At 45.3% G+C, this 10,629-nt stretch overlaps 1 protein-coding gene across 1 annotated transcript; it reads right to left on the bottom strand.

The window, feature by feature from the left end:
• Positions 1–3,742: 3,742 nt before the first annotated feature.
• LOC100402586 (keratin, type I cuticular Ha3-II) lies at positions 3,743–10,213 on the bottom strand. The gene is made up of 7 exons (XM_002748620.7): positions 9,803–10,213; positions 8,142–8,224; positions 6,702–6,858; positions 5,637–5,798; positions 5,422–5,547; positions 5,026–5,246; positions 3,743–4,200 (listed from the first exon to the last, which is right to left on the bottom strand). The coding sequence occupies exons 1-7, from the start codon at positions 10,148–10,150 to the stop codon at positions 4,083–4,085; spliced, it is 1,215 nt and encodes a 404-aa protein (XP_002748666.2). The 5' UTR covers positions 10,151–10,213; the 3' UTR covers positions 3,743–4,082.
• Between the last annotated feature and the right edge of the window lie 416 nt (positions 10,214–10,629).

Genomic DNA, 10,629 nt, shown 5'->3' with positions numbered 1-10,629 from the left:
CTGGGGAGAAATTCCAAATGTGGGTGAAGGGGAGGAAGGCAGCAAAACACATTGCCATGTGTGTACCTATGCAACTATCTTACATGTTCTGCACATGTACCCCAAAGTCTAAAATGCAATAAAAAATAATAATAATAAATAAAAAATGAAATAAGCCCCAAAAGTCAGTAATAAAATTTAATGTAAATAGATTAAACCCTATTTCTCCTCATCAGACTAGAGTGCACCTTATCCAAAAGTTTTCACCTCCTATTCTCTTCCCTTGCGTATTTTTCCTCTCAGCACTTACTGCTTGACATGGTCATGCTTGCTTGCCCCTTTTTATTGTCTGTCTCCTCCCACTTTAAAGTGAGTTTCTTAGAGCAGGTCTTCACTTTGTTCACTGCTCTGCCCAACCGGCACCATCATAAGCACTCAATGATTGATTATATGTTGAATTGAAGTGAATTTATAGAGAAGAAACATGAATGACCAATACAAACATTTTTAAATGTTTAATTTTACTAGAAATTTTAAAATTACAAAGTGAGACACGCTAGTATTGTACCCACATTTCATCAGCAGCCACTAGATGGCCAATCACAGATCGTAATAATATTGTGGTGAATTTTACAGCCAGTGTATCTTGCCATGTCAGTAAGCTGAGTAGTGCCAAGTGAAAAATCACAAGATTCATAAAGTTGGAAAAAAGAACTTTATTTCTCATAAAATGCTGGAGACTCCAGGTTGGCCATCCTGCAAGCTGGGAAATGTAGCCTCTGGCAGAAGCCAAGAGTAAGCACCTTAAAGGGGGAAAATGTGAGAAAGGAATGTATGCTGAGCTAGGTGGCCAAGTGTACTATTTAATAATCTATAAGAGGAGTCATGATTATGAAAAGACAAATGTAAGCATGTGCAATTGAGCTTGATGCCTCTTCATGGGTCACATGTTCAAAAATGGTGGCATTAGCATGATCCAAGGATGGAGGTTTTGGCCCTCTGATGTCGAAAGGTGAGGCAGGGGATGGGAAAACCCTCACTGCACATCCTCTGTAGACTGGTCAGAACCACTCTGTGGTTGGTGGTCCCTTATCAGGAAGGAACGCTGGTGGGTTGTTGTGTTGAAACTGCAAAAGGGAGGATGAATCCGGTCACAGCTTCAGATGATTGGCTGAAGGAAGGATTCATCTGTTTCTCATTTTCCAGAGCTAGTTTCTGCTTACTCCTTAGGAGATAATTCTGGTTAAAGGTTAATAAGGAAAGGGGATACTGAGGCGTGTCTGACCTCCCATCCTGTCTTGGTCAGAGATTTTTTTTCTTCTTTTTCTTTTCCTTTGTTTTTTTTATTCTACTTTAAGCTCTAGGATACATGTGCAGAACGTGCAGGTTTGTTATATAGGTATTCACATGCCATGGTGGTTTGCTACACCTATCAACCCATCATCTACATCAGGTATTTCTCCTAATACTATCCCTCCCTAGCCCCCCACTGCCAGACAGGCCCCGTTGTGTGATGTCCCCATCCCTGTGTCTATGTGTTCTCATTGTTCAACTCCCACTTATGAGTAAGAATGCATAGTGTTTTGTTTTCTGCTCCTGTGTTAGTTCACTGAGAATGATGGTTTCCAGCTTCATCCATGTCCCTGCAAAGGACGTGAACTCATCCTTTTTTGTGGCTGCATAGTATTCCATGGTGTATATGTGCCACATTTTCTTTTTCCAGTCTACCATTGATGGGCATTTGGGTTGGTGCCAAGTCTTTGCTATTGTGAGCAGTGCTGCAGTAAACATACATGTGCCTCTGTTTCTAAGGTTTCCCTTTGGTCCCCTTGGCCAAGACAGGGTCCATTCTGTCAATTGGGGACTTAGGATTTTAGTTTTATTTCTCATTGGTGACACTGACCCTTCCCAATTTGCCTTGTCCCGAGAAAAAGTGATCTCCCTGACACTCCTTCCTCTTATCCTCCAAGGAAAGCACCATGGCAGAGGTAAGAACTAAGGACTGCTTTCCCTAGACCCGTGTTTACCACTGACACAACGCCATCAAACGTAGATACAAGTTTTGCTTAATATTTTGTCCACTGAACACTAAGAACAAAGTGTACTTGCTGTGTTGGGAACTTTGAGCTCTCACTCACAAAGCATGCAACAGGGTATTTGGGAGGTCCTGTTCCTGGTGAAGGCAGCTGAGAGGTAACTATCTGGACAGTGATCCTAGCATGTGTGGAGAACTGCCAAGATAATGGAACAAGGGTGATTTGCATGAAGCATGGAGGTGGCTCCTGGGAATGAACGCACCCTGAGGAAAGAGAGGCTACAGTCCACAAACTGGGTCTAAGATATTCTGAGCACAGCATGGAGCGCCACTCAGATGATCTTTCAAGGTCTCCTGCCTAAGCTGCAGCAACATCGACAGTGAAGGAGGAAACATTAAATGAACTAGAATATGAGACCACAGTAATTTAAGACTGGCCAGGCACAGCAGCTCACACCCATAATCCCAGCAATGTGGAGGCTGAGGCGGGCGGATCACTTGAACCCAGGAGTTCAAGACCAACCTGGATAACCGGGCAAAACCCTGTCTCTACAAATAATACAAAAATTAGCCATGCGTGGTGGTGTACGCCTGGAGTCCCATCTACTCAAGAGGCTGAGGTGGGAGGATAGCCTGAGCCTGGGGAGTTCAAGGCTTCAGTGAGCCATGATTGTGCCACTACATTCCAGCTGGGGTGACAGAGTGAGACTCTGTCTTCAAAAAAAGTAAAATTTTTTTAAGAATTTAAGACTGAGATGTGACAATAGACGGCATCAGCGCACAGCAGGGGAGACAGAATCAGCATCATCTCCAGGAAAGAAGACATAATTCGCAGATTGGTTATCTGGGGACAATCTGCGGACCCCGGGAGTGGCCTTGGCACAAGCCACAGCACACACCATGATGGGAGCCATTAAGCTTGGTTAGACGTTAGAGGGCACCAGGAGGAGCCGGGTGCCAGCACCATGGTCACTGTTAGCATTTGCAGGCACCTGACTTGCAATATCTTAACTTGAGTCTAAATAACTTTGTGGGTGAAGGTCCTAAAATACGTATGTAGTTCCCATGGTTAAACAACTCAAGTGAGAAAAGAAACACTTTAAAAATAGGTTGGGTATTGCTCAAACATGGAAGATGGCAACATGGTGCTTTTTACCATTGAGTTATTCAGTATTTCACAAAGGAGCGTTTCAGAGATGCTTTGAGCACTGATAGCATCGTGTCTCCCCAGGAGGATGTATGAGCTCTGGGTGCTTGTGTGAAATTAGTTTCACTCTCTCATACACCTCCGGTGTAACTGACAAGCGGAGAGTGAACTCTGGATTCAGTCCTCCCATTGCTCCTTCTCCACTGTGAGTAGTAGTACAATTCCTGGTATTTGGTAGGTGTTCAATAAATGTTAACTTCTGTCATCCTCTGGTAGGGACTTCAAAGAAAAAGTGGAAGTGCCTGGAGATGTTAACCGTTGCACTTTACTAAGTAAGGTCCCAGGAGAAATACATTTATCATATTCAGATGAGGCCTCTTGTCTTAGTGAACCCACCTGTTTTACGCTGGCCTGAGTGGATGCTAGGACTCACTGTGCTTAATGAATGTTAATGAAGGTGATGAAGACCTTTTAGGAGATGATTAACCTATAAAGTCCTCCTTCTGCTTTCAAGTGGCCTTATAAGACACACACACAGAGTCAACACTTTAAAAAGAATGAATACAAACGAGAATCATTTCTGCTTTGCAAGAGGAAAGTTTATTAGGCAATTTGGGGAACCAAAATAAAGGTAGAAGCAGCAGAAAGAACAAAAAACCTCGTATGACACTGTGACAGCTCCAAACTCTCAGACCATCAGAACACAAACTGACTACAGGAGAGAGGCCTGGGGTAAGGAGGATCAGCTGGGCCTCCGCTCAGAGTCAGGCCCAAATGCGGGGCATTTGTTCTCCTTCCAGACCCTGATTGATGGTGACGCCTCAGCGTGAGGTCCAGTGGCTAATGGTTGTCAGAGAGGCAGAACTGGCCAGTAGATGGTAGTTGTGTCTTCATGCTGTACTCCTGCTGGTTCCAGGGTATCTAGCACCCAAAGGTGTTGCAGGGCCCACAGCGGGACCGAGGACAACAAGAATTGGTGACACAGGATCCAATAGGCTTTTCACATGCATTGGTGGTGGTGCAGGGGTTAGAGGGCAGCCTGGGATATAGAAGCATTAGACTGTCAGCATGAGAACTGTGATTAAAAGAAGGGAGGCTCAACCCAGGGAGACACGGAAACAAGCAGAACCCGTTCTCTGATGTCCTAGGAAGCCCTGCCTTAGTTTGGATCACTCCTTCTACAGAGCTGAGATACAGTGGCAGAAATGAGCAAAGAAAATGCAAGGTGGAATCCCAGCCTTCTTTCTATGACCCTGGACACACAGGAAGTCAATTCCTCCTTCTAAGCCTCAGCTTCCCCACCTGTAAGGTAGGACTGATAGTACCAATTCCACAGAATTATGAAAACTCCACAAGATTGTGTTCATAAAAATATTATGTTCGCTGGCAACTGCTATCCTCTTAGTTATTGATCGTCATCCCTATTGACACTCAAATGCTCATCTAGAAGACGGTGATAATGATTCCCATGCTGCCTGCCTCAGATGATACTAACAAGAATAAATGAAACAGTGAATTTGAAAGTTCTGTTTAAATCAGAAAGAGTGATGATTGTTACAGTTTTGTTTTCTTTTTTGTGGTGACAAGACACTCCTGAAGATAGAAAGCTTGATTTGCACATCAGCATCCAAAAAATCTCTACTGGAGGACGCAGTCAGGTCCATTAACTACCTTTTGAAACAAAAAATATCTTTAGCCCAGGTAATGTTAGCAACAAATATCCTGTACTTCCCAGGGCTGTAATATAAAACTCTGGCCTCTACAGATACACAAGCATCTGAAACTTGATCTTTGAAGTCCCTGTTTTATCCTACAGTAGAACTGTGCATATGCCTTGCAGGGATGCCGCCTACTAGGTACTTACTTGCAGTCCTCGCTCTCCAGCAGGCTCCGGTACGTGTTGATCTCACACTCCAGCCGGGCACGCACATCCAGCAGCACCTGGTACTCCTGGTTCTGCCGCTCCAGGTCACCGCGGATCTCCGCCAGCTGGGACTCCACGTTGCTGATCAGGCACTGCACCTGGGCCAGCTGGGAGCTGTAGCGGGCCTCGCTCTCCGTCAGCGTGTTTTCCAGAGAGTCTCGCTGTGGTGGGGAAGATCAGGAATGTCAGAGAGCTGCTCCTTCAAAGCCTTTCTTCATAGGATTCCAAGGAAGTCACTGCTCCAAGAGCTAAAGAGAGCGTGTGGTCCCAAGGGCAGCCCCGGGACTCTGCCTCCCAACGTCCCATCGCTCACCAGCAGGGCTGAACAATACACACCAGGTTGTGCTGGGCCTGCAGCTCGATCTCCAGGGCATTGACCGTGCGTCTCAGCTCGATGATCTCCGCCTGGCAGGACTGCAGCTGCTCCGAGCTGGACACCACCTGCTTGTTCAGCTCCTCAGTCTGTAACACCCACGGGGAGAAAGGATCAGACCCTGCCTCCAGGACCTAGGGGCCTCGTATCCTGAGTGGCCGCGTGCTTAGATGCTCACCTGCGTGGCGAACCACTGCTCCACTTCCCTGCGGTTGGTGTCCACCAGGGCCTCATACTGACTCCTGGTCTGATTCAGGACCTGGTTGAGGTCCACAGCGGGGGCAGCGTCCACCTCCACGTTGAGGCGGTCTCCAAGCTGGCAGCGCAGGGTGTTGACTTCCTAATGAAGAAAAGGTAAGAAAGAAACTCACGGAAAGAAGTCTATAAATAATTTTTGAGGCAGTTCCATATAATGGGAAGAAAATTGCATTGCAGATTAGGAAACACGCATTAAAGCCCAGTTGTCACCTCTGGAATTTATGGCCTCTTCTCTGAATTTTTTCTCTCATCTATATATAAGTCTGCTTCATTAAATGACTGCTAGTATTTCTACGCAGTCCAAGATTCTGTCATTTCTTTCTTATTTCCCCTTTGCTCAGTGAGAAGCCTGACATGGTAATTGGCTTATAATTGTTGCTACTTAAATATAGAGAAACCAGGTTTAATTCCTCTTTATTTTATGGGATACTATTAGAGTATGACACGTGTTTTCATCACGAAAACATCTAATATTTGAGACATGCATCTGATTTCCTAGTATTGCATCCAACCATGAGATCTGAATCAGCCATTATTTGAGTTATTTCATTTCTCCCTTTTTCCCCATCCATCAGTTCATCCATCCATCCACTCAGCCATCCATCCATTGATCCAGACTGAGTTCTAGTTATCTAGGTGAAACAGGGTGTAAGAATGTTTTCTATCTCCTTCCAGTCTCGGTCATTAACATGGCACAACTTCAGAAGCTAATGGATCACATCAAACAGTAGACAGTAGTTTAAGACATTTGTGTGATCTTTCAGCCACATATATTTGGCCTCAAGGGGAAATAGGTCAGCTTACTACACTCCTTTATGTAAAAGAGATAAGCACCATTCATTCCCCAACAAACCCCAAAGTATTTTTGAGCAACCAGCAAAATGTCATTAGATCTAGGGTGCTTAGCAAATCAAGACCTACCTTATCCTACTCAGGCGGGTCACGGAGCTCTCAGTGTTGGGATAGTGGGGGCTGGGACTCTCACCTGCTCATGGTTCTGCTTGAGGGAAAGCAGCTCCTCCTTCAGGGACTCCACCTGGGCCTCCAGGTCAGACCTGCACAGGGTCAGCTCATCCAGGATCCTGCGCAGGCTGTTGATGTCTGACTCCACCAGCTGCCGCAGGGACAGTTCAGTCTGGTACCTGTACACACAGCCAGAGATCAAAAGAGGTCAAAAAAAAAAAAGACTTTGTTTCCTGGCCTTTACTTGGCTGACTTAGTCAATTTCATTCTACTTCGAAATATTTTGAATTTTAAAAAATTTAAGGGAGAAAATTCCCCTGTGCTGAGTGAGAAGGCCTATTTTGTCACTAAGATGCACAGAAGAGGTATTGGTGGGATGCCTGTGTATAGGTTAGTCTAACATGAACTACGTTTGTTCTAAGAATTTCATTTACAAGTTGCTATCAGCTAAGCCCCGCTGTTTTTGCCATCTCAAGGAAATCGGTGCCCTTTGTAAGCCTGCTCCAGGCTGTCCTGCCATCCTTTCCAGCCATGCCAAGAGGCAATCTAGTGCTGTTGAAGAAACACCTAATTCAGAGTCAGTTAGAGCCAGTCTTGCCATTGAATGGCTGTAGACAGATACCCTAATCTCTCTGAGCCTTGATTTCCTCATCTGTAAAATGAAGACAAAACTAACATCTCATAGGGTTGGACTGAAGCTGGTGTAGGTAAAATTATATTGTAAGCTGTAAGGTTCCAGGAAAATGCCAAGAATTCTCATGATTGTAATAATAGACCTAAAAGTATTGATTGATTCTCTGAAAATCAATGGGTTTTGCCTCCCATTTTTGTAGTTTAAGAACTTCTTTTTGGTGGGTTGACAGTGACTAATGTATACAAAGAGAACAATGTGAAAATCTCCTGGAGTTGAAAAGGAGTAAGAATGGATGGCGTCTTACAATCAAACTGAAAACACAGGGCTGAGTGTAATAATCACAGGGTAAACACAGGGCTCACACCTGTAATCCCAGCATTTTGGAAGGCTAAGGCAGGTGGGTCACCTGAGGTCAGGAGTTCAGGACCAGCCTGGCCAACATGGTGAAACTCCATCTCTACTAAAAATACAAAAATTAGCAGGGCGTGGTGGCACCTGCCTGTAATCCCAGCTACTGGGGAGGCTGAGACAGAAGAATCGCTTGAACCCATAGGGCAGAGGTTGCAATGAGCCGAGATTGCATCACTGCACTCCAGCCTGGCTGACAGAGGGAGACTCCATTTCAAAAAAAAAAAAAAAACTTAAAACACAGAATCTGAGCACCTATTGAGGAGACTTTGACATTTAACTTAACGCTAACCTAATACAGGAATCCTCCCATTATCATCTAGAAGCTTCTGCTTGCACACTCCCAGGATATGGAGCTCACCACTTTGTAATTCAGCCTGTCCCATTACTAGACTGCTCTGAGGGTTAGGAAAATCTTACTTGGTTCTGAAGTCATCTGTAGCCAGCTTGGCATTGTCAATCTGCACCACCAGCCTGGCATTCTCAGACTTGCCGCACAGGATCTGGGGATAGGATCGATCATGAAATGGGTTATACTAAGAAATGCCTTGTGCCCTAAAGTGAAATGCTATTTTCTTTCAGCCACACTCCTCCCAAATAGCTTAGAGAACTTTGAGATTTTCAGCTCTGGGATAAAAGGAGGATTTGATCATAAAACGGACCATTTCAAAACCAGGACAGCCAATGTTAATTCATCATGAATTCTTTTTTCTTTTTCTTTTTTTTTAAGACGGGGTTTCACCATGTTGGTCAGGCTGGTCTTGAACTTCCGACCTCAGGTGATCTGCCCGCGTTGGCCTCCAAAGTGCTTGGATTACAGGTGTGAGCCACCACACCCGGCCCATCATGAATTATCTGTTTCTGGCTCCCTGAAATATTTGAGGTTACTACTGGGTATCCAACCCTCATGTTGCGTGACCAACCATCTGAGTTTCCTTAGGACAGAGGGGTTCCTAGGATGCTAAAATGGGAAGAATCCCAGGCAAGCCAGAACAAGATTATCCAACACTCATACCACCTTTGTTCCACGTGTTGACTTCCCTCACTCTCCCCTCATATTGCCCATGTTCGTGCCTTTGCAAAAAGCTTCTTGCTCTACCCAGAACACCCTCACCCACTAGCAAGACCTCGGTATGTGCTTAACTCACATACTTATTCAATAACACTTCTTATGACCTTTGTGTGATCATTTTGTTTCCACATCTGACTCCCTGTTAGACTGTGAGCTCCTGAAGGAAAGAGACCGTCTTACTCATTATTTTATCCCCGACCCCAGCACTGTGCCTGATACTCTCCAACTCTGGGTAAATAAATGAATGATATTCAAATAGCACAATCCCTTTCTGGCATCTGCTTTTCCAGATCTACAGAACAGTGGTTAGTCAATTTCCTCCAAGAATCAAGGGCTTGTACGATTGGCTATAAACTCCCACTCATCCTTCAAACCCTGCTCAGATAGATATTGCCTCTTCCAGGATTCCCTCCCAAACCTACACCAGGTATTCCATCCCAATTCTCTGTGGACTCTTTATTCTCTCCCACTTCTCCTCCAGAATGTATGGCCCGGAATTGTCATCTGTATACATGGATGCTCTAGAGGATGGTCCATGTGACTGTAGATACTTCTGGAGTCAATGGCTGTCTCATGTTGTTATAAACACTATCTATTGCTACAGCTTTGAAAGGCTTTAAATATTTGAAGATTTAATTAGAAAATTCTTAGCATAGAAAATAATTCAGGTGCATACTTTGTAAAAATGCTATAATGCTCTGAAAACAAAACCAGGATATCATAATCAAACTAAAAAATCAGATATTCTGGTTTGGGGTAAGAAGCCATGTAAGATTGCTATGATTGATTTTGGTGAAACGCTTTAGTCTAACACCAGCCTGTCTCCTTCCCTTGCGGCTTTACAACAGATTTTCTAAGACTGCTTGATCTCATACCTAAGCCAACGAATCTACATCTTTATCCTTCTCAACGTTGCTGTGAAAAGACTTAGGTCCATTCCCCACCGGTTAGTATGTTAAATACAGATAAATAGTTCATTAAACTGGCACTGTGTCGCCCACCCCCTCACCTTCTGCTGGAGCTCCTCGATGGTCTTGAAGTAGGACTGGTAGCTGGCGCACAGCAAGGGCTCCTGCTGCTGGGACCGCTCCCGGATGAGGTGCTCCAGCTCCGCGTTCTCCCGCTCCAGCTGACGCACCTTCTCCAGGTAGCTGGCCAGGCGGTCGTTCAGGAACTGCATGGTCTCCTTCTCGCTGCCATTGAAGGAGCCCTCGCAGAACCAGTTGCAGTTGCTCACGTTGGCGGGGATGTTGCAGGCCCCGGGCAGGGTGCAGCCATGGCAGCTGGGGGCCACGCAGGGCCGGGAGGAGCAGCTGGTGTGGCAGCTCAGGCTGGGCAGGCAGCAGTTGTAGGGCATGGTGCAGGGAAGGAGTGGAGCTCTGGAAGTCAGTTTCAAAACCTGATTTCTTTTCTCTGGGATAAGCCCTGGTCCTCTCAGGGCTTTATATTCTGTCAGCAGTGGGTGTGGCAACCATGTCAAGCATTCCCCTCCTTTGCTGATTTTTCCATCTGTTATTTGGCCACTTCACCTGAGTCCTATACCTCATAAAATGTTTTACCTTGGCTTCTTGCTAAGTCAGGACTCCTCACAAAACAACGCTGATTGATTAAGTAAGAGCTTCACGGTTTGGCTTCAAAGTGACTGATCTTGCCTGCAGCAGTGCTTATCCACGGGACATTAAGCTGGAGTGACAGCTGGGCCCTGTCCCCAGAGTAGAGGGCACATCTGTATCTCTTTCTCCTAAGTGAGGAAAGGCTTCTATCTCATCCAGTTCATATTCAATTAGGTCTCTCTGAGAAAATCCATGTAAGGAATCCTATCTAGAAACTAGACTA

This window comes from Callithrix jacchus, chromosome 5 (genome assembly GCF_049354715.1).
Source record: "Callithrix jacchus isolate 240 chromosome 5, calJac240_pri, whole genome shotgun sequence".
NCBI classification, from domain to species: domain Eukaryota; kingdom Metazoa; phylum Chordata; class Mammalia; order Primates; family Cebidae; genus Callithrix; species Callithrix jacchus.
The sequence above is the reverse complement of the archived record's forward strand: the minus strand, read 5'-3'. Positions and strand labels throughout refer to the sequence as shown.